The sequence below is a fragment of the Manis javanica genome, chromosome 7 (genome assembly GCF_040802235.1).
Source record: "Manis javanica isolate MJ-LG chromosome 7, MJ_LKY, whole genome shotgun sequence".
Classification (NCBI taxonomy): domain Eukaryota; kingdom Metazoa; phylum Chordata; class Mammalia; order Pholidota; family Manidae; genus Manis; species Manis javanica.
Genome location: NC_133162.1, coordinates 134,070,138 through 134,094,628, shown reverse-complemented (window position 1 = coordinate 134,094,628; position 24,491 = coordinate 134,070,138). Strand labels below are relative to the sequence as shown.

At 45.8% G+C, this 24,491-nt stretch overlaps 1 protein-coding gene, 1 long non-coding RNA gene and 1 other non-coding gene across 5 annotated transcripts in view; 2 read left to right on the top strand and 1 right to left on the bottom strand.

Annotated features, from left to right (window-relative positions):
- The window catches only part of LOC108408299 (uncharacterized), an 89,195-nt gene that overhangs the window by 20,117 nt on the left and 44,587 nt on the right, over positions 1 to 24,491 (top strand). The gene's annotated exons all lie outside the window — the stretch shown is intronic.
- The window catches only part of ARHGEF4 (Rho guanine nucleotide exchange factor 4), a 129,301-nt gene that overhangs the window by 72,709 nt on the left and 32,101 nt on the right, over positions 1 to 24,491 (bottom strand). For 2 of the 3 annotated variants that reach the window (XR_012133431.1, XM_073241607.1), the window contains exons 3-4: positions 20,177 to 23,755; positions 4,993 to 5,292 (exon numbers count right to left, since the gene is read on the bottom strand). Coding sequence is in view for 2 of the 3 variants with exons in the window: in XM_073241607.1 (XP_073097708.1) it covers positions 4,993 to 5,292; positions 20,177 to 23,755 (3,879 nt within the window). In the remaining variant the exon portion in view is untranslated. The remainder of the gene's footprint in view (positions 1 to 4,992; positions 5,293 to 20,176; positions 23,756 to 24,491) is intronic. The other variant, XM_073241608.1, reaches the window with a different exon arrangement.
- LOC118967954 (small nucleolar RNA SNORA51) lies at positions 16,353 to 16,480 on the top strand. The gene has a single exon (XR_005055303.2). It is a non-coding gene; the product is annotated as a small nucleolar RNA SNORA51 (small nucleolar RNA).

Genomic DNA, 24,491 nt, shown 5'->3' with positions numbered 1-24,491 from the left:
TAGATTGTCTCAAACAGACTGTTAGTAGAAATAAGGATGTTAAAGTGATACCTGCTGGTGAAGTCTTAGAAGGAAGTGAGGCATAGTAGAGAAAATACAAATTGCCTTAGAAAACAACTAAACTGTTTGTGAACAGACTTGTTAGTAAAATACGGATGTTAAAGATGCTTCTAGTGAAATGAGGGCTTCAAAGGAAATGATCATTTTTTGGTTGGGGGTAGTGGTAGCAAGAGGATTCTTGTCATTTAGTGATAGGAAGCTCAGCAGAATTGGGTCCTGCAGTTATGTGGAAAACAGAAGAAGTGAGTGACGGACTTGGATATTTAGCTGAGGGGATTTCCAAGCAAAGTGTTGGGGGTACAACCTGGTTTCTTCTTGCTGTTTATAGTAAAATGCAAGAAGAGATAAACTGAGGAAAGAACTATTAAACAACAAAGCACAGAGGCTTGATATTTGGGAAATTCCCAGCTTATCCATATGGCAAAGATACTAATATAAGAGAATGACTTTCAGAAAACTAGGATTAGAGAAAAAGCTGAGAGTGTGTACAGACAACCTTTTGCTAATACCTCAGACAAATCAAAACTCAAGAGTATTTAGTCATATGAAAGATGTAAAAGAAATGGAAAGCTATTCCATGCTCATGGATAGGAAGAAATAATATTCTTAAAATGGCCATACTAACCAAAGCAATCCACAGATCCAATTCAATCCCTATCAAAATACCAGTGGCATTTTTCCCAAGAGCAAATAATCCTAAAATTTGTATAAGACCACAAAAGACCCAAATAGACAAAGAAATCTTGAGGAAGAAGATGAAAGCTTGAGGTATTACAATCCCAGATTTCAAGCTATACTACAAAACTATAGTAATTAAAACAATATGGTACAGGTTAAAGGACAGATACATAGACTAATGGAACAGAATAAAGAACCCAGATATAAACCCACACATATATGGTCAATTAATATATTATAAAGGAGCCATGAATATACAATGGGGAAGAGACAGCCTCTTCAACAACTCGTGTTGGCAAAACTGGACAACTACATGTAAGAGAATGAAACTGGATTACTGTCTAACTGTACACAAAAGTAAACTTGCAGTGGATTAAAGTCATAAATATAAGACATGAAACCATAAATCTCTTAGAGGAAAACATAGGCAAAAATCTCTTGAACATAAGCATGAGTAATTTTTTGTGGACATGTCTCCCTGGACAAAGGCTACAAAACAAAAAATAAACGAGTGGGACTTTTTCAAACTAAAAAGCTTGTGTACAGCAAAGGACACCATCAAGAAAAAAAACAAAAAGGCATCCTACAGTATGGGAGAGTATATCATAAATGATTTATCCAATAAGGTGTTAACATCCAGAATATATAAAGAACTCATATGACTCAACACCAAAAAACAAGTAAACATATTAAAAAACGGTCAGAGGACTTGAGCAGACATTTTTCCAAAGAAGAAATGCAGATGGCCAACACATGAAAAGATGCTCCACAAATCAAAACCACAATGATATAGCCCCTCACACCAGTTAAAATGGCCACTATCCAGAAGACAAGAAATAACAAGTGTTGGCGAGGAGGTGGAGAAAAGGGAGCCCTCATGCACTGTTGGTGGGAAGGTAAATTGGTGTGGCCACTATGGAAAGCAGTATGGAGGTTCCTCAAAACACTAAAAATAGAAATACCATATGACCCAGTAATTCCACTGCTAGGAAATTACCTGAAGAAAACAAAATCTCTGATTTAAAATGACATATGCACCCTCATGTTGACTGCCACACTATTTACAATAGCCAAGATATGAAAGCAACCTAAGTGTCCATTAATAGATGAATGGATAAAGAAGATGTGGTACATAAGCACAATGGAATATTATTCAGCTATCAAAAAGAAAGCAGTCCTGTCATTTGCGACAACATGGATGGAGCTAGAGGGTATTATGCTTAGGGAAATAAGCCAGGCAAGAAAGACAAATGCCATGTGATTTCACTTACATATGGAATCTAAAAACAAAACAAAACAAAACAAAACAAAATGAACAAAACAGTACTAGACTCATAGACACTGACACGGTCCTAGTGGCTACCATGGGAGAGGGGGTGAGTGTTGGGTGGGGTGGATGAAGGGGATAATGAGGCACAAAAATCTCATTCATAGTAGAAGTTGGTCATGAGGATAGAAGTGCAGCATGGGGAATATGGCCAATGAATCTGTAACATCTTTCTATATTGACAGGCAGTAACTGCACTAGTTAGGGTGAGGATTTACTAATGTGTGTAACTGCTGAACCACTGTGTTATATGCTTGAAACCAATATAATATTGTATATCAGCTATACTTTAATTTAAAAAATACACGTAAAAATCAATATTTCAATATACTAAGATACAACTTGTGGTCAATGAAATTAAAAACAATATAATTTATAGTAATTTCTGTGAAAATTAAATACAAAGGTAAAAATTTTTTAAATATACAGGATCTATATCTTATATAGAGAAATTTATAAATAATACACAAAAATAGTCTTAAAGCTAATAAACAAATTCAGCAGTCTCAGAGTATAGGATCAATATACAACTTTCTACTGTATTTCTACATACTAGCAATGAACAATACAAAAATGAAATTAAAACAATTCCAATTAAAATATCAAAACAGAGTCAGGAAACATTTTAACCAAAGATGTGCAAAATTTGTAAGTAAAAATCATAAAACATTGCTAAAAGCAATTTTAAGGGCACATCTGAAAACTGGGAGAACATCCTGTGTTCATAGATTAGAAGACTGAATATTGTTAAGGTGGCAGTACTCCCCAAAGTGGTCTGCAGGCTCAGTGTAATCCTACCCAAATCCCAGCAGCCTTTTTTCTTCCAGAAATGAAACAGCTGAACCTAAGATGCATTTGGAATTACAGGGGGCAGCAGATAACCCCCAAAGTCTTGAAAAATGACAAAGAGGATTCACACATTCCAAATTCAAAACTTAATACAAAGTTACACTAATTAAAGCAGTGTGGTACTAGTAAAAGGACAGACACACAGACCAATGGAATAAAATCAAGAGTCCAGAAATAAACCTATATGTTTTTTTATAAGACTCGAAAACCAATCAATGAATGGTGCTGAGACAACAAGATATCCACTTGGCGAAGACTGAAGTTGGACCTCTACCTTGCACAAAACAGAAGAATTAATTCAAAATGAAACAAAATGTAAATATTAGAGTCAAAGTTGTAAAAACTCTTAGAAGAAAGCATGGAAGTAGATCTTTATGACCTTGGATTTTCCAATGGATTCTTAAGACATGATACGAAACTCACAAGCAACGAAAGAAAAAAATAGATAAATTGGACTACATAAAACTAAATACTTTGGGTACCCATAGACAGTATCAGGAAAGTGAAAGGCAACTTACAGATGGGGAAAAATATTTCCAAGTCACTTATTTGATAAAGGACTAGTAATCTGCATAGTTAAAGAACTCATATAATTCAATGAAAAGAAAACAATCCAACTAAAATATGGGTAAAGGGCTTGAAAGGACATTTCTCCAAAGAAGAAATACAAGTGGTCAATGAGCATATGAAACTATGCTCAACATTAGTCATTAGGAAAATGCAAATGGGACTCCAGTGAGGTAACTTCAGGCCCACTAAAGTGGTATAATTTAAACAAAACAACATCAAGCAGAAAAGTGTTGGTGAGGATGTGGAGAACTTATAACCTTCATACATTGCTAGTGGGAATGCAGAATGCTGTGGCCAGTGTGGAATACAGTTTGGCACGCTGTCAAAAAGTTAATCACACAATTATCATATGCTTCAGCAATTCTACTTCTAGGTATATACAATGAAGAATAGAAAAGCTTGTAAACAAATGTCCCTGGCAGCACTATTTACAATAGCCAGAAGGTAGAGATAATCCAAATGTCTATCAGTGGGTGAATGAATAAACAAGTCAAACAAATATATCCATACAGTGGAATATTATTCAGTCATGAAAGGAATGAAATGCTGATACAAGCCACAACATAAATGAACCTCAAAAACATGCAAAGTGAACAAAGCCAGACACAAAAGGTCACATATGGTTTGATTCCACTTATATGAAATATCCAGAACAGGTAAATCCATAGGGGCAGACTAGTGCTTGCCAGGGTCTGGGGAGGGGTATGCTTAATGGGTATGGCGTTCCCTTTGAGATGATGAAATGTCTTGGAATTAGAGAGGTGATGCTTGCAAAACCTTGTGAGTCTACAAAGGCCATTGAGTTGTACACTTTAGCACCGTTAATTTTATATTATGTCAGTTTCATCTCCATTTCTAAAACATATATATTCAGGGATGAGGTGAGACTCAGGGATGTGAACTTCACAGATACTTGGTAATAAAAACACTGCTATTTCACAAAGGGAAAAAACAAGAAACGGATTGAGTAAAAGCTAGGCTGTGTACACTATTAAGTCATTTTTTCACAGTGTCATGCAAAATCCTTGTGTCAAAATGTCCCTAGAGACAAAGTGTGACTTAAAATAACTCTGTTTAGCCAATTTAATTATGATTATTATATGAGAAGGTCAGGACCTTTACGAGTGTCAGAGCTCATGCCGTTGGTGTCTGACCCAGAGGTGACCCAGAGTAGGTGCTCACTAAATGGCGATAGGTGTGGAGAGGGCTTGAGGGCAGGCCCCCCACTTCATTTCTGCTCTTGGCCTTGCATGGGGCTGGACACAGGTGGGGACGCTGCAGAGGGGGAAGAGGAGCCACTCCCTCTGCACCTTGGGACACGCCACTGTGAAGTGTTTCTCCCACCAGCTGTAGTGGGCAGGGCAGACCCCACCTGCTGTCCCCACAGGGCCCAAGGGCGACCAGCTACAGCAGGCCCAGGTCAGGGAAAGCTCAGGAAATGCAAGCACCTGCAGAGGAGGAGGGGATACCAGGCCAACCTGAGGGCAAGGGGCAGGTGAGCTGCTTACGTGGCCTCCGTCTGTCTGTGCCGTGCCCGCGTGCATCTGCCGGCCAGCCTGGGCCTGCTTCAGCCGCCTTCGCTGCGTCTTCTCCAGCCACAGGTCATCCGCACTGACGGGTGGGTGCTGCGGGATGCTCCGGGGCTGGGCAGGGGTCTCCTTGCAGACATCCTCTGCAGAGATGGAGGGGAGGGTCCGTATCACCATCTCAGCAGAAGAGAATGTCCTCTGAGCTGGCTCAACGTGAAAAGCTTTCCAACAATGGGAGCTGCTGGGCTTCTTGCCTGGTTCTTCTGCTGGGGTGTGGCTCTGGAGGGCAGAAAGGAGAGCATGTTAGCTGGGCACCTGGTGTCCTTCCTCTGCTCAGTTGTTTTGGGGTGTAACCCCATGTTTAGTTTAATCCCCCAAATACAGATTCCAGTGAAATACTTTGTTCACAGTAATTTCGCAAAATGTGAAGATTAGGAATAAAACAAACCTTGTTTCCGTTATAATTTCTCCTTTCAAGACTATTAAAAAGATCCAGTCTTCTACCTTGATCAAAGAATTTGGTCTTGAAAGTAATAACTGAACTTGGCAGGTTTATTAGAAATACTTGTTAAAGGCCAGCCGTTGGGGCAAAAGCTTCAACACCCTGAGAACAGAATCCAAACAGAAATGCACTCAGGCCCTCGTTACCTCTTTCCTGGCACGGACATGAACCAGATGCCGGTGGCCTCCCTTCGCCTGTGCTGTGTCAGTCTCCCCAGGTGCAGTTACCACAAGGCACCCTAACTCAGTTTCAAAATAAGATTTGTCCACACTAACAGAATACTTTGGCTTTCTGTCAATACAACCACCCTCTCTGTTCTTTGGAACCAACCCGTGGCCACTGGGAGATGAGACCCTTTTCTTCCCACGCACTCTTTAAGTCTAGCGACTCCCACGGCAGCCCACCCAGTGCACACCTCCTTCGCAGCCCCTCTCTGCAGTGCCTTCCCCAAGCACCTGTGCACTCCTGGTGGGAGCAAAGGCGAAATTGCTTTTAACTATTTCAAGAGTCTGCCTTAAAAAGGGAATGCCTAAGCACCTGTATATGTACATGTATGTACACAGAAAGGGACATGCAGGAGGCATTCTTGTTACATGATGGTTTGGGGCACAGCCGAGGAACTGGGACTTTTCAAAGCTCTCCAGGTGACCCTGATGTGTACCCAAGGTTGAAAATCACTGTGTGGGGGTTTGTTTTTTTGGGGGGTCTCCCAAATATTGCTGCAAGTTTAAAAAGTGCTTTAATTTAGTTCTTTATCCCCAGCTACACTGCGGGTTAGAAACAGGGGTATTCATCCCTGTCCTACCAATAGGGTAACAGAGACTCAAACTGCTCAGGATATGGCCTGAGGCCACGCAGCCCTGTGCATCATGTTCTGGGTCTCAGTCCCCTGTCCATTATGTAAGTTCCTGTTGTTTCATAAGTGGAAATAACATTTCCATAACTAAGCAGGGACCACACCTCAGAGTCCTTTATACTCTTAAAGAATACATCTTACTGTCACTAGAGATGAGCTCACTTATCTTCAAATCAGAGGAAAACTTGTATTTTTCCATTACATCATCCCGGAGCCTGCTGCCAGCCTCCACCTGACTTGTGGGCTGGGCCCTCTTGACGCCATCAGTGGTGGTTTTATCCTCAATTTCTGTTTCCTCAGAACTTCAGAACATTCTCACCTTGGTTCACAGCCTGGGTACGGGTCTTTAGAGAGAATGCTGGCTGGAGACTGGGTGTCCTGCCTGCAAAGCTTTGCCTTCACTTCTTCTGTAAGCTTGATGGGTGCTAACAACCCTGCCTCCCTTCCCCACCTTGGGAGGCTGCTGGGTCATCTACCATTTACTCACCAAAGAGCTTTGATCTTCCCCAGGAACAGAGTCTTTGTCCTGAGACCACTTCTTAGAGCAGTAGCTTTCAAAGTGTGGCCCAGACCAGCCGGCTCCCCGGTATGGCACAGGGCCTCTGAGCCGGCCCCCAAAGATCTTGCCTCCTGGATGCAGCCCCTGTCTGAGCCCCTGACCTGGAATGTAGGATGGACTCACTTCTAATGAATACAGCTGAATTGAAGGCGTGTCACTTCCAATGTTAGGTTATAAAATGACTGTGGCTTCCATCTTTGAGGCCTTTCATGGGTGCCCTGCTCTGGGCAAAGCCAGATGACATATTGTGAGCGGTGCTATGGAGAGGCTTGTGTGGCAAGGAGCTGACACCTCCAGCCAGCAGCCAGCAGGGATCTTAGGCCTATCACTAGCCACCGAGGAATTGTGGAAGCATGGCATCTCGCAGTGCAGCCTTGAGGTGAGCATGGCCCCTGCCAACACCTCAGCTACAGCCTGAAAGGGACCCTGAGCCACAGGTACCCAGCTCAGCCAGCCTGGTTTGCATCAATAACTTGTGCCCTGAGAATCTGTTAGAAATTCAAGTTTTCAAGCCACATCCAGACTTGCTCTGGGGGAAGGGGCAGCAGCCTGTGTTTAAAAATGCCTTCGAGCGGATTCTAATGCACGGCTAGTTTGCGAATCACGTACTAGGGACACAAGCGAGGCAGAGGAGGCCGTTCTGGCGCTCCTTGTGTGTCCCAAGGTGCAGGGTGGACTTGAGAGAGCAGACTTGGGAGCTAGGTAGGCTGAGTTTGTGCCCTGGCACTGGCTCTTACCAGCAGAGCGACTTTGGGCGAATTCTCTTGACCCCCTCTCTGCTGCTTCCTCTGTGGAATGGAAATGCTAATACCTCTCAGAAGGGTTACAAGAATTCAGTGAGATAGTGCACTTAAAACACTTAGCGTAATGCCTGTCACGCACTGAACACATCGACTTGGTCTTGTTAATAAGCAGACAGGGCCGAGGAGACCTTGGTGGTCATGACAGAGTCCCATCTCTCTGGAATGAGTTGTTTTTGGGTTGCACCTGAGAACTTCACTACAAACACGCTACTAAGCATTAAACTCATTAGTTTTATGAGTTTACTGAGGTACCTACTGTCCATCTTTGTAATCCCAAAAGAGGGAAATTAAGAAAACATGAGACAGTGGCAGATGAGGAATGTCAACAAAACCTAGAAAAGCGTACGTGGATTTAGGAAAGGTAAATGATTTAGCTGAGCGTGTGAAGCTGTCTATAAGAAGGGAGTTGCCAGGGACCGTGCGGGGCAGGGACCGTGCTGGGGAAGCAGCAGAGGCTCTGGGTCCCCGTCTGCGTGCGGGAGGGTCGCCCTCAGGTGAACTCCCACGGCCCCAGCAGCCTCATGACTGTGCACACTCCCCTTTCCACTTCCCCTCTCTCCTCGGATTGCCAGCCAGGTCAAGCACCACAGACTTATAGGTTTGAATAACTGTACAAGAAGACCCAGACTCTGGGATAGGAGACTTGCTGATGAAAGCAGTGGAGAAATTTGGGATGAAAACAAGGATAACAAAAAAGTCTGCATAGTGAACTGTGGGTCACTCGGTTGCTCACTGCTGCATTCCCCCCAATAAAGCCTATAGCTCCTAGATAGGCGAGTGGAGCACACTTCTCTGGGTCTCCCTAGAGAGGAGACCTCCAAATACTGATTTATAAAATAAGCAACTTCTCATTTAATCACCTTATAGTAAAGCCCACCATTTGATTAGCCCCAAACATTAGACCCAAATGGATGTTTGGTGCCTTACTCTTAATAAATATGAAATGCAGCCAAAGATTGTCAGACATATAGGAAAAACCTTCAACACACTAAAAAGACCAAAGTAAACAAAGAAGAGAAATAAAAGGAAACAGAACAAGTGGGGCACAGAAGAAAACATCAAAAGAGCAAAAGTTATTACCATCAAAAAGAGGAAGACACAGTAACCACGAAACTACAGTACAATGGTATGAAAAAATAAAAAAAATTAAAAAAAAACCCAAGAGACTTGTAGTTCTGGGCAAGAGGGCATATACATATTTCTTATTTGTTCCACTAAGTGCAGCGAAAATTTGAGACATTATATATACAACAAAACTATGAAGACTCTGAATGGTTGGAAGAAGAAAGTACGCCTGCTGGGGATCCTGGAATTCAAGGAACAACACATCAGTGGGTTCCCTGGGTTTCATTCTATATCATGTACTCCACTTCCATATGCCTCGTATATGAGTGCAGGAGGACCGTGCCGCCTAGAAATGCCACGAGGCACAGACATAAAAGCTCCGAGGAAAGCCTGCTTTCTGTACCCAGAGGGACAGCCTAGCGAGACAGGAAACCTTCAGATCAGAACTGCCCTGCGTTATCTAACTTGGTAGAAACTGTAACACCACCTCATTCCCTGCCCTCCTCAGCCATGACTGGGGACCTTCCCACCTTGCCTCTCTGTAATAAGGTGTAATTCTCCCCCCGCCAGTGGTTCCAAGAAGGCCGAGTGGGGAGCTGGGACTTTGATCCCCTGCCAGAAGTAAGGAAGCTCTCCCCACGGTATCTTCTGCCCCTGCAGTGAGGCATCCCTGCCCTGCCCTGCTGAGGTGATAAAGGAGAAGGTGGAGTAGGGAACTCTCACCACCACCCAGCACTAACAAAGTCTCCCTCCCAACCAGGGTGGGGTCAGTGAAGCCCCAGTGGAGAACCTAAATTCCCATCACCCCCCAACACTAATGAGACACCCACCTGTGCATTGTGTTGTCAACAGAGGATAACTAAGGATTTCACCCACACCTGGCAGTGAAGAGGTGGTACCCACTGTCCCCCACTGGAGTGCCGTTAGAGGTGGTGTGCAAACAGCGGGTTTAAATAAGACACAGAGAATACTGCCCCAAATGCCCATAATGAAATTGAAACTCGTCACAGCAGGAATGGAGAAAATCCCAACTTCAATAATAAAAAAAGACCAGTCAACAGATGCCAACCCTGAGAATACACAGGGGCTGGGATTATCTGACAAAGATTTTAAAGCCGCCATCAGAAAAATATCTCAACAATCAATAGAAATACTCTTGAAACAAATGAAAAAAGTAGAAGATTTCAGAAAACAAAGTATTAACAAAAATATAGAAGGTATAAAGAATAACTAAATGGAAATATAGAGTTGAAAAATACAATAACCCAAGTGAAAGCATCAAAGGGTGGGGCTCATGGGATAAACGAGAGGATGGAGGATCCCTGGACTTAAAGTTAGAGCAACAAAAATTACACAGTCTGAAAAACAAAGAGAAAACAGACTGAAAAAAATAAATAAGCTCAAGGACCTGGGAGCCTGTAGAGCAACTAGAGTCCAAAAAAGAAGAAGGTGAGTGTGGGTGAAAATGTATTTGAAGAAATAATCACTAAAATTTCCCAAAGTCTGGCAAAAGACATAAGAAGTTTAGCAAATCCAAAACGAGATAAACCCAGAGAAATCCACTGAAGGAAACATCATTAAACTCCTAAAATATAAGAACAAAGAAAAAACCTTGAAAGCAGTGAGAAAGAGAAGATACCATCCCTGTAAATGACACCGTCAGAAACCACGGAGGTCGGAGGGAAGTGGCACAGTGGTTTTCAAGTGCCATTTTCCAAGAAAACAGAGGTTAATGCAGAGCCCTATTCAGTGAAAATATTCTTCAGCAATGAAGGAAAAATCAAAACATTCTCAAAGGAAAAGTGAGAGAATTTGTTGCTATCAGACATTTACTTTTAAAAAATGGCTAAACGAAGTTTTGAAACATGATAAACGAAAGAATTTCGCAAGAAACATGGGAAAAGAAAAAAGCAATGTAAAGAGGAAAAATATGGGTAAATACAACTGACATTCCTTCTCCTCTTCAGGTTCTAAGTTATGTTTGATATTTGAAGCAGAAATTATAACATTGCCTGATGTGGTTCACAAGATAGAGGAACTATTTAAGACAATTACATTATAAACAGGAGAGGATGAAAGATTTCTACACTTCACTTGAACTGGTAAAATATCCACACCAATAGACTGTGTTAAGTTGTATATGTGCAATGTGATACCCAAAGCAACAACCAGAAGAATTATACAAGAGATTCAAAAAGCTATAAATACATAAAAAAGGATTTCTCAAAAATATTCAAGTAATCCATAGGACTACAGGAAAAAAGAACAAAGAAATGATACAAAAAATAAAATGCAGGCTTAAGTCTTAACAATTGCTATGAATATAAATGGTAAATATTATATGGTAAAAAGACCAATTAAAAAAATGAGTGGAATGGATAAAAAATAAACGCACAATATTTTTCTGGATCTGTCTCCCCAGGCAAGGGAAACAAAAGCAAAAATAAACAGTTGAGACTATATCAAACTAAAAAGGTTTTGCACAGTGAAGTAAAGCATCAACAAAATGAAAAAGCCACCTAGCAAATGGTAAGAATAGCAAATAGGAAAGATATTTGAAAACAATATATCTGGTAAGGGGTTAATATCTAAATCAAATAAAGAACTCATACAGCTCAACACCAAAAAAACCAAATAAACCTATTTAAAAAATGGCAGAGGACTTTAACAGACATTTTTTCAAAGAAGAAATACAGACGGCTAACAGGCACATGAAAAGATGCTCCACATCACTGATAATCAGGGAAATGCAAATCAAACCCACAATGAAATATCAGCTCACACCAGTCAGAATGGCCACCATCCAAAAGACAAGAGCTAACAAGCATTGGTAAGGATGTGGAGAAAAGAGAACCTTCCTACACTGGGAATGTAAACTGGTGCAGCCACTATGGGAAGCAGTAAGGAGGTTTTTCAAAATACTAAAAGTAGAAATACCATATGATCCAGAAATTCCACCTCTAGTGATTTACCTGAAGAAAACAAAATCCTTGATTTGAAAAGATATGTGCACCCCTATGTTTACTGCCACATTATTTACAACAGCCAAGATACTGGAAGCAGCCAAAGTATCAGTCAATAGATGAATGGATAAAGAAGATGTAGTACGTACACACAATGGAATATTATTCAGCCTTCAAAAAGAAAGAAATTCTGCCATTTGCAGCAACATGGATGGACCGAGAGGGTATTATGCTAAATGAAATTTTCAAATACATAAATTTTCCCAGTACTGAAGGCAAGAGTCGCCAAATCGATAAGGCACACTGAATACTGAGCACAGTGAATAAAGAGAACTCATATCCAGGATTACATAAGAAATTTCACAGCACCAGGGATAAAAGACAGGACCCTAGAAGCTTCTAAAGAAAAAAACAAACCAAACCAAGCCACACACAAATAGATGGAGCAACAGATGTCAGAACACAGTGCAGCAATGCCTGCCAGTTCTTGAAGGGGAATTAATTTCAGCCTGCAAGGCTACACAAAGGCCATCTGTCCATCAAATAGGAAATCCATCAAGTATGAAAATTTTTTTTAAATTTTTTTTCAGACATGCAAAAAACTAAGAAACTATCCCTCTTACATACCTCTTTTAGAAAGCTACCAGGGGCTGTTCCTGAACATAAAGGAGTAAATGAAGACACAGGATCAGAGAATAAAGTTAACACAGAATTCCTGGAGAACTACTAATCCGAATCACAGCAGGAAGTCAGAGGGTGCTGGAAAGAAGGTCTCTAGGAGAAAGGAGAGACTTGATAGAACACTGGCACACTGGAACATTTGGAATATGGTTTGTACACGGTCTGAGAGTCAAATTTAAGGACAGATTTATAGAAAAATCACACATATGAAAAAATGCAACAGTGATCAAGTCCAGAAAGAAACAAAAGGAATGTCACTAAAGCCCACTACTGGGCTTTGCATTTAAGAATATTTCCCATCCATAGTGATATAAACAGTTGTTACCGACATAACTATATATTGGAAAAGATGATACTAAGAAGATGGGAACAGAGAGGGCATGAAACTCAAATGCTAGATCTTCAATTCATGACTCCCACAACTGCAAGTTAGGAGATAATATTTTAAAATAATAAGTCAAAACAGCAGTTTAAAATTATTAAAAACTCACTTGGTTGTCTCCGGGAGAGATGGGCTAGGTGGCTGTTGTGTTTTCAAAGGAAGTCTTCTAGTTGCTCACTACTCTAGTAAGGGGGGGTCAGTAGGGTCACAGCACATGGGAGCCGGTCACACCTGCACCCTCAGGCCCCACCCACACATCCGAATCAGAACCTGCATCCCAGCAGATGCCATGTAGTCTATAAGCACTTTAAGGTTTGAGAAGCATTATCTTAGTACCATTTGATTTTGTAACTGCAAGTGCATAAATTTAATATTTTTTTAAATGTAAAGAGAAAAAAAAAAAGAGGGAGAATAAAGCATTCCCAGAAGCTGATGTACTTCAGAATGTTCAGTTTAGCATTATTTATGATGTTAAGAGTTGTAAACAACCTTAAATGTTCAAAATAGTAGAGAACCGGCTGAGAATTATGATGCATACAGATGAAGGAAACCATGCAGCCATTAAGCTATGTTTACCTAGGAAAAAGGTTTTTGTGTAGGTAAACTTTTAACTTTGATCTAATGGCCGAGACACATGCAGGTGTAAGAAACAGAACCGAGAGAGCCTGTGTACTTTGTACTCACAGTCTCACACTGGTAACATCTTGTAAAAAACTACAGAAAGTATTATAACCACGACACACTGATATGACCCACACATCTTATTCAGATTCCCCGGGTTTCCTCCAGCTCTGTGTGCATGCATGTGTGTGTACACATCTTATCACGTGAACATTCCATATCCACACCACAGTCTAGGTACTGAACAGTGTCATCGCTTCAGGGCCCTGTGTTGCCACCCACCCCCTCCCCCCAGCTTCTGCCAATGCCTAACCTGTTCTTCATCTCTATACTTTTCTCATTTTAAGAATGTTATATGAATGCATTCTTATCATGTATAACCTTTTGGTACTGGCTTTTTTCCACTTGACATAATTCTCATAATTCTCTTGAGATCTATCGAGGTGTTGCATGCAGCAATAGTTCACTTATTTTCATACCATGAAACAATACTATTCTATGGTGGGGATGTACCACAGTGTGTTACACACTCACCCATGGAAGGACTCTGGGTTGTTTTTAGTTTGGGGCTACTACAAGTAAAGCTGCTATGAATATTTATGTGTAGGGTTATACGTAAACTAAGTTTCATTTCCTTGGGATAAACTTGCAGGAATGCAGCCGCCGGGTCATCTGTAAACCCAGGTTTAGTTTCCTAAGACCCTGCCAGACCTCTTGCAGAGTGGCTCTACTATTTTGCATTCCCACCAGAAATGCGTAAGACATCCAATTTCTTCACATTCTTGCCGGCATTTGGTGTTGTAATTATATATTTTAAATTTTAATCATGCGGATCACCTTTTTAAGTTGCATTTCTTTAATAGTTAATGACGTCAAACATCTTTTCATGTGCTCATTTGCCAGCTGCATATCCTCTTTGGTGAATGTCTTTTGCCTGTTTTCTAACCGAACTGTTTATATTTTTACTGTTGAGTTTCGAGAGTTTTTATATTCTAGAACTGATCTTGTGTTGGATATGTGGTTTGCAAATAAATTCTCACAGTGTGTAGCTTATCTTTCATCCTCCTACCACAGTCTTTGCAGAGCAAAAGTTTTTTGGTTTTCATGAGGTCCAGTTTATCAGATTTTCCATATGGATGTTCCTTTGGGGTCATGACCAAGAGCTCTTTACTACTTCTTCAGATCTCAAAGACGTTCTCCTGTTTTCTTCTCAAAATTTTATAGTAGTATGTTCTACATTTAAGTCTGTGATTAATTTATTATGAGTTAATTTTTTAAATAAAGTGTGAGGTTTAGGTCAAGATTGTTTTCTATGGATGTCCAAATGCTTTAGCATTGTTTGTTGAAACAGACTATTGCTACTCTTACGGAGTTGCTTTTGCACCTAAGAAAACAGTTAGTATATTTGTTGGGTCTGTGTTGGGCGCTGTACTCTTTCCCAGTGATCTGCATGTCTGTCCCTCCCTCAATCCCACACTGTCTTGATTATTTTAGATAATAAGCCTTTATTCATATCAGGTAGAGGGATTCCTCCCACTTTATTACTTTTGTTTCAAAATTGTTTTAACTATTCTAGGGCTTGCACCTGTACGTATAAATTTTAGAATACACACACACAGATTTTTTAAAGCTTAGGAAATGTGGACAATGTGTGTCCCTTCCCCCCTTTAAAATCTCTTAAGTAGAAACAGTGTATTGGATCCTTTCTATCAAAGTCAGAGAAGACCGTGGGTGAGGTCAGAGAGGCTTTCATTTATAAAATTGCTGTTCTGCTTAGCAGAAAGCGAACAGATCACAGTCCAGCCCTGACAGATGAGAAAACTGAGTCCCGGCGGGGTCTTATTCCCAGGCCCAGGGTCAGTGACCAGCAGAGCAGGGGATAAAACGTATAGATGTTCTAACTTCTAATTTTCCCCATTCTTCTCACCCACAGTTATTTCTCAACTTGTTCTCTCTTGATCTTGGTCTCTTTTCTAAGCTCCCTGAGCCAGGGGCACAAACCCAGGGGTGTGCAAATATGATCGTGAGTAAGATGCTGGGGTTTGCTTCCTCTAGAGCCATAGGTTCTGAGCCCTTAAACCTAAAATTGAAAAGGGGAGAAATCTCTACATATAAACAGCACCTTTCACACCCAAGGACTGTCTCCTCCTGTTCTCCGTCATACCAACACACACAAACATGCTGTGGTACCCCAAGGGCAAGGTGGCACTGTGGGGGGCTAAAGTACGTGGCAGTCTGTGGGTGAGGGAATTCTTCTGCGTTACTCACGTGCTGGGCTGGACCCAAGAGGCCGTCCATACGCACCGGCCCCGCATCACTCACGCCTGGCTCAGATGTTAGACTCCAAACTTTCAAGCCAAGGGAGCCCTACCCTTCCAGCCCTAAACTCCCTATCCAGTTAACTCACCTTTTCAATTTCTTAATTCCATTTAAATTTTTTTAAGTCTTTTAAATGTCTGAAATAATCTTAGTTGCTCAATTATTTTGACTCCATCCACACCTGCCCCTACTTTGAGGACAGAGATCTTTATATGTCCTTTAATATTGCGTCCATGACATCTAGAATAATGTCTGGCCCTTAGTTGGCACTCAATCAATATTTATGAAATTGAAGAGCATGGCAAGAGGATTTGCTCAGCCTGACAGCAGCCCTGACTATGCAGGTACCAGGATGAAGACACTGAGCCGGACCAACATGGACCGACGGACCAGTGGGACACAAAGCCAATTTCAGACACCTCGGGGAAAGAGACCTACCTGTAAAAACAACACCACAATAAATGCTTTAAAAAGGTGATTTAGGGGATTCTACTCATGACCTTGGCATAGGAAAAGATGGCTTCTTTTGAAAACATTAAAATTAAGGACTTCTGTTCACCAAAAGGTACCATGAAGGAAAGGAAAAGAGGCCTCCTGGTGCTGACCATTGGCTGTATCCTTACACTGTGTTGAAGGAGGAGGCAGAAAAAACCCACCCCATATACACCTCAGCCCAGGCTCTTTGCCTGATCTGGAGTGTGAATGGGGGGATAGGGAAACAAAAAAGAAGGGAAAAGACAAGCCACAGAGTGGAGAATGACATTTGTGGCACATTTAATCACCAATGGGATTGTATCCAGAATACATGCAATCAGTAAGAAAACCACAACCTCACAGGCAAATGGACAGGACAGTGGTGGCGGATGTCCACCAAAAGAGGGTATCCAAGTGGTCAAAGCATATAAAGTGTCTTCAGTCTCTAGATATTGGGGAAATGCAAGTTAAGACCACAACAAAATACCTCTATCCACCTAGCAGAGTGGCTAAAATGAGAAGGACTGACACTATCAGGCAAATGTTAACGAGACTATGGGCAAAGGAAATGGCTAAGGAGGGAGTCTGAATCGGCACCATCACTTTGGAAGCATATTTGAGAGTACCCACTAAAGCTGAAGCTGTGCCTCCCCGAGTGACCCCGCCATGGCACCCCAGGAATGCCTGGGCACCAGCTGTCACAGCAGCCCTGTCCATACAGACCCAAACTGGGGAGAACCCTGGAGCCCCACCAAGGACGACTGATGCACAGTACAGTATGTTGCTTCAAGGGAATTCCATGTGGTGGAGCTAAAGTCAAAGAGCCCTGGGTACACAGCGCGAGGATGGCTCTTCACATGATTAGAGCAAAGGAAGGCAGCTCCATGGAACAGACAGGATTTGAAGGAGAATATAAGGTTTTATTCACGTAGAGCTCAAAAGCAGGCAAAAATAAAGTATACTGTTCGGGGTGCAAAATTAAGTCCTAAAATTATCATGAAAAGCAGGGAAGTGAATACCATCAAGGCTGGCAGAGCGGTCAGGGCCACAGAGGAGAAGGGCGCCCGGAGCAGGGGCCACGTGGTGCTCCTTGATGGGTGGAGGCACTTGGTGTGTGTTTCGCAACAATATACTGTCTACATTTGTGCGGCTTGCTCTCCTGGATGAATTCTGTATTTCTCAAACTAGCAAAAGGATGCAAAATCATAGCAAATTAAAGCTCCTACACATGGCATGATCATAGCCATGTTAAATACATAAAACTGTTTATAGGAAAAAGATGGAAGATAATTTAACAAACTACTAAGAGTGATTGTTTAAGGTATTGGAATAAAGGACTCCTGCTCCTTAAAGGCACTGTGAGGAGACTGGGAAGGCTGGCTGACCTCCGCGTTTCCCCGCCACCACTGCCTGCTCTCCCAGGAGCGGCCACAAGGTGGAGCCTTTAGGGGTCCCGGGTGAGTTTCCCATTCATTCCCGCCTGGGCTTCATTCAGCAGGCCAGCAACCTTCTCAGCTTTTCTCTGCCCGCTTCTCTCTGTTCACGTACCTGCTGCACATGCATTTGCCGTTCTCTTGTCTCGGCACATGTTCTGACGTGCTCACATATTCAACCTTCCCTCTCCTCCCGGAAACTTTCAAGGAGAGAGAGGAATAGGAACTAATATTTGTGAGGTACCTGCTGGGTGCCTGGCTCTTTGCTGAACCCTTTACAGCCACATCATTCACTGCTTGTTAAAATCCACGCAGGGGTTCGCCTGGGGCCCCACAAGCTCCTTCCCACATACACCACCAGCCTAACCCCAGGGACCACGGGCGGCAGGAAAGTTGGTTTTCCACTGCATGTGTGTGTGTGTGTAAACATATATACACACATACATATTTATAGCACTAGAAATCAATCTTCTTAATTGCATTATTTCGATACTAATAATCTTTGTGACTACTTGATTTTACTCTGAGTTCACTAACACTATAATGTCTTTATTTTTAAATCAAGTTCTCTATTTCAGATGACCAAAAATTAAAAGCAACCATCATCTAAGTCAGGGGATGTCAGGAAATGGGCGCTCCCACATCCTGCTCTTGAGCGTGTACATTGCCACAGGCATTTCAGAAAGTAATCTGAAATACATTAAAATAAAAATTACATGTGCCCTTTGTGCCATCCCTCATTTATATCCTACAGAAGTAAGAGCCTCAGTACGTAGGGACATGTGTTCAGGGTGCTCTGCGGTGTTTCATATGGCCCCACAGAAATCACCTCAACATGAATCAATAGTTTACTAAATTACAGTAGAGTCACACTGCGAAACAGCATGCAACCTCCAAATGGGGCTGCAAACCTGCTGGAGAGCTGTATTTGCTGTATTATTAAAGTAAACAAGGGAGTTACAGTGTAGTATGTGTAAACTACCCAGTCGTGTGACTCTCACTTCCCACAGCCCCCCGTATAATCGCTGTGCGTGAACATCATGCAGACATAACATTCACTGCTGGCCCCATTGCCTCCCATGGAACGGGAGGGCACGGTTTGAAGGGAGATTGCTACTTTTGCTACTTTTTGCCTTCTACATCTCTACTGACTTTTTTTAACTTTAGTAATAATCATTTAAAAAAATAACACAAAAGGAAAAAAAACCTTGAAAGGTACTGTTTGACTCTTCACAGGTGAGGAGATGTGCTGAATAAAGTGGTGGCATGATCATATTTGAAAGCCTAATGTCTGATCCCAGGGCCTGGAAGCACCCAGTGGGAGCCCTGCCCGGCTCCCTTTGCTCCCAGCACACTCGGGCTGGAGGTGCGCTGTGGGTGCACCGGGTCGCTGGGTCCAGCCCATGGCCCTGCCGCTGTCCCTGGGCTCCCGCCGGTGGCGTATGCGGGAAGCACGAGTGGGGCCACAGGCACAGCCCTGGACAGCCTGCACCGGTTCCAGCAAGCAGTGAGTGAGGTGACTGCCCAGGTCTCAGCAAAGGGCCAGCACGCAGCGGGTGCCTCACAAATGTTAGGTCCCATTCCCCTCTGTCATCGCTTCACAGGGGAGAGGGCAGGTCTAGTATGCATGCACATCAGAGCGTGGGGAAGACAGGAGAGCGGCGGGTATGTGAACAAAGGAGCGGAGTGTGCTGTGGCAGGGGAGAGGCGCGGGAGGCGTGGGGGCTCATCCCACAGGAGGAAGCCTGGTGGCAGGCCCAGCCCACCTGCTAGCCCGAGGACTGCTCGGCATACACAACGTGCAATACCCGTTTGTCAGAAGAAGCCACAGGGCTAGGGCACTAGGATGCAAGAATGGCAGGACTCTGTCCCAAGAGGGTCCTTTCTGGAATTTTCAAAAAGTTAAGCTGAGGGCAGCTCAATTTGTGAGAAATCCCAAGCTGTGTCCCCTTTCCTGTGCCAGCCCCGGCACCTGCCCCACACCATTTACCCTGTCCTGGGGGCAGGCCTCTGCTAGGGGGAGAGACGTGCTAATTTACTAGGACTTCAGATGCACCAACAACTCCTGTCTTTCTCCTTATACTGAGACAACTTCAACTGGATCAGACTTATACTAAAAAAAAAAAAATACTAGGAGACATAAAAATATTAGGAGGCAACATGTGGGACTTCTTTCTGTAAATTTCACAGTGGAGAAGGATGGCAAGAGTTTGCACCAACTGCCCCACAGACAATGGGCAGAGAAGCTGAACAGGCAGGTGATAGAAAAGGGAATTTAGACAGCTTGGATTATACAAGAAAAAAGAAACACAAAATCATAATGAAATGCCAGTTTTCACGTGTTAGTTTGTCAAATTCCTGCAAGCTGGTGGCCCTGTGTGGATCACCGTGGGGGCAATCTGGGAGTGTAAGGGGAGGTCCTCCCGGCACTAAGGAAATTTCCCCTGTGGGTCTCTTGCCTTAAGAAGTAAATAAGTGGGTTGACTCAAGTGGCAGGTAACTCACCTCACTCCCAGGAAGGTCCCTGGGGGAGGGTGCTGTTCTGGGGCCACTGCAGTGCTGGCCTCCTTTCCCCTTCTGTTCCTCCTGGTCATGCTGGTCTAGCGTCTGCAGAGAAAGTAGGAGGCTTGTCCGGGTCCTGGGGACCTTCGGTCTTTCGAGGGCCTCTGAGTTGCTGCCCACATCGCTGTAGTTTCCCAGGCAAAGCATGGAGATGGCGCTGCCCTTGCCAGGGTAGTGGAAGTCTGCCGGCTGCGCGCCAGCCCTGGGGCTGCTGGGCTTGGGGCTCATGGGTCTGCAGGGCATCCCTTGGCTTCCATATGCCAAGCACCCCGCAGAGCTGGAGGGGAAGGTGTGGCTGATCCCAGTCTGCGGGGCAGGAGCGCGGGAGGGTGATGCCAGCCAGGACTTTTCCGGGAAGATACCTGGAGGCAGGTACCTACCACTTTCCCCAGGGCTCGTACATTTGATGGTTGGCTCACTTTTTCTCCTGATATCTGGAGAGACCAAATCGCCGGATGGCAAGGGTGCGGGGGCGTGCGGGGGTGCCCAGTGATCCCCAAACACACAGCTCTCTTGATGCTCCGCCTGCTCCTCACAGTGGACGGTGGCTCCCGATGGGGAAGGTCTGCGAGGAGGGGGGATTTCCGACCCTGGACCCGGACTCCCTGAGGGGGGCTTTTGGGGACTTTCGGAGTGTTTGCTTTTCAGAAACGCAAGCCAGGAGCTGTGGCGCAGCCTGCCCCTCTCCTTCCAGCCGGGGACGGCACCCGCACCACGTCCAGCGGGGTTCTCTTTCTCTAAAACTTTGGAGTCAAAAAAACTTGCAAAGGCCTTCTGCGCCAAGGCCAGCCTTGCCCGGAGCCTTTTGTCGGGGGTTTTGAGCCTCTGGGTGCCGCAGTCGCCTGGGGACGGCGTCCCGGGGCCGAGGCCCCCGGGTGCGTCCTCCGGGCGCCCTGCCTGGCGCCCCGCGAGGCCCGAGGAAGCAGCGGGCGAGGCGCTGGGGCCGGGGGGCTGCAGACGCCCGGGTCCCTGCGCCGCGGCGCCCCTTCCCGGGCTCCCGGCGGCCGAGGCCTGCGAGCGCAACGTCCGGCGCTCCGCGGGGTCCCGCACAGCCGCGCGCAGCCCGCCGGGCGGCAGGAGCGCGAGGGCGCGGACCGGGGCCGGGGCGCAGGGGCCCGTGGCCGCTCCCGCAGCGCTTCCCGCAGGGTCCTCGCCGCCCCCCGCGTCCCCCGCGCCGCGCCCCCCGCTCCCGTCCTCGCGGCCCCTCGCGGGCTGGAGGCCCGGGGCCCCGCGTGTGTCCAAAGGCCCGGGGGCGGGCGCCCCGTCAGCTTTCTCCCCGCCCGCTCCGGTCCCGGTGGGCAGGCCCGCCGCCGGCGGTGGTCCTCCCGCAGGGCCCCCTGGGCTCTGCCTGCCCGCGGCGGGCTCCTGGGAACAGGGCGCCTCTCGGTCCGGGGGCCCGTCTTCCCGAGCAGCTCGGGGCGCCGGAACTCGCCCAGGCCCTGCGGTTCGGGCCACCCGCTGAAGAGCCCCGCGGTCACTTCCCGGGCTTCGGGCCGCGCGCCGCCCACACGCCCTGCTCCGAGCTCGTGGTTTCCCCGCTCTGGGAGGCTCTCTGGGGGTCGCTCCAGCGTCGCGCGGGGGTCCGGGCCTCTCCTCCAGAGACTCACAGGACCGTGCTCCCGGAAGGGGACCCACCTTCCTCGTAGTGGCCTGTACACCTTTCTGCTCAACAGCTGTGACGGTGAGCGCGCGCTCCCTCCCAGGGGACGCGTCTGCTCCGGGCTCCAGACGCACGGCCCGGGCACAGGGCAGAGCTCCAGCCGCCTGCCCGGGGTCGCCCTCCTCCCGCTCGTCGCTGCACCGACACGCCGTGGCAGCTGTTATTTCTGAGAACTGCAACGCATTCTTCGTGCATTTGGCGTCTAGAACCATCACATCTCCTGCGTCCTTGGAAGTATCTGTTGCACTTGATTTCAAGGTCGTCTCTGGAGCGTCCGAACACTCACTCACTCCCGAACAACCCATCCAGGCAGGGTTCAACACCTGTGGGAATTTGGCCCCAGCAGGTGGCTTTCTCTTTTCAGGGAGAACATACTTTGATGTGCAATTACTGGTTTGGTTTCCTGCCTCAGCAGAAATGTCCTGAAGGTGCGTCTGTGTATCACGCAGGTCGGCAGCATTTGGGGCGGGGCCAGGGCCCTCGCGTCCCTCTGGTCTGCCTCCCAGGACGGGTTCCAACCTGCGCTCTATAGGCACAGGCGCTTGTTCTGCGCTGAGGCTCACCAACTCCACGGTGAGGCATGAATAGACCGGGCAGGGCTGAGAAGCCTGTCCCAACTGGTTTTCCAGCCAGAGATGTTCAGAGGGAGTGTCCTGAGAGGGCCTTTTCCAGCTAAAAGCACTGGGTTTGTTCTGATCCTGCAAACAAGGAGCCCTCCTCTGGGAAGCAGGAATCAAATAAGACAGCTGGGTGGGAGCAGGGTGAGGAGAGCGCTGCGTCCTTGGATCCCGTTCTGCCTCTGTCCCTTCCTTCAGATAGGTCCCAAACTTCACAAACTTCTGTCCCAGAGGATCCTCAGGGTGTCTTAGCAGAAACCCTGCGATGGAGTGGGCCCTGCTCAGGGTCCTTGTGTGCTGGCAGCAGTGCCCTAGGGGTGCCCTGCCCTTGTTACCAATATTTTCTGGGGTGCTATGGCAAAGCCTAGCATGTAGGAGGCAAGATGTGCCTACAGAAAGCTGGCAGTGGGCAGCGAAGCAGGGCTGGGAGCAGAGCGCGACTGTGTTCCCGGTGGAGCCGGAGGAACCGCCTGCCTCTGTCCTGGCTCCCAGAGGGGCTGTGCTGTCCGGTGGGCCTCTGGCAGGCAGCGCTGGGCCTCTGGCCCTGTTGTGGGTGTGTGGCCAGCTCTGGCCCAGCTCACAGCACCAGAGAAGGAAGGGCCAGACCACCGGGATGCCCAGACAGCTCTCAGACCTGGATTTCTGACGAGCAAGCACCGAGAGCCCCTGGAGGGCTTGTGTGGACACCACCTCCGTTGGCTGGGGACTGTGGCTGCCCGGGGCACCCTGCGAGCAGCCCTCTGTGCGGTGAGAAGCCCCTGCCAGCAAAGACTCCGGCTCCAGGCTGGCTTCGCTGTCCTGGAGGTGTTGTGTCTTTTCTTCTCCAGCAACTGCAGCGAAGGCTTGGAACCCACTTTTGTAAGAGTCTTCCCTGAAGTCAACAGGCAAATCTAGATCTTCCTTTGGGTCAATCTTAGGGACACTAGTTGCATGCTGCTCCGGACACAGTCTGGTTGCTGGGACACTGGAGCATCCACAGCATCCTTCTCTGTCCCCGGGGGTACCACTTGGAGGGAGGCAGATTCCCTCTGTGTCACTGCCAGGCAGGGACTCTGTGTCGGAAGCACTTTCAAAGGAGTCAGTCTCTGTGTTGGATGGACTTTCACTCTGGTGGGACAGTGTCTCAAAATCATCCTGGTCTGTTTCCTGGCTCCATCCCTGGTCCTCCGCTTCTGCAGGAGAAGGGGGAAGCTGCTTATCTTCAATCTCACTTTCACCTGGCAGGTGTGCGCCTGGCTCTGGAGCCTGGAAGGGCAAGGAGAGAGGCATCAGAGATGGGGCCTGAGGACATCTGCACTTGTTTGTCAGAGGAGAAAGGTTCACAAACTGCATCACTAGCTCCCATGCGCCCCTAGCAAAAGAGACGTAAATATGGAGAGCTATGTTTTACTAAGACAGAAAACAAGTGAAGAAGCCAAACCCAGATAATAGGGAGAAAATGTAGCACAGAGTTAAAGCAACCCTATGAAAAATCAGGGTAGGTCCAATAAGTATGTGCAATTTAACTAAGTATGACATGTTGTGTGACTCATGGCAAAAAGCGTATCTCTGCCTAATGTTTTCAGCAAGAACGAACGAATTAATGTATGTTTGCTCTGTATTGTTTATGTAACCAACAAAATTAACGTCAAGGTTCTTACACTTAGAAGTGCTTTCTGAGTAAGAATTGCTGAAGAAAAAAAAAGGAATTTCAAACACGTCTGGAAGTGTTACAAAGGCCCAGGACAACTTTGAGAACAGGAAGAAAAACAGAGCACTATGTAAATATGTGCAGATTTTCCTTCTCTCGTTACATATTTCTTAACTTCTTCACATACAAATTTGCGTGTATCATTTAAAGTGTACAGAACTATGCGGTTAGACAAATATGTACCCCCTGTAACTACCGCCATGAAAAACATCCTGCACTTCCATTTCCCAAAAATAGTCCCTGCCCGTCCCCTACCAGTGCTAGCTGCGCCCCCCCCCCCCCCCCAACACA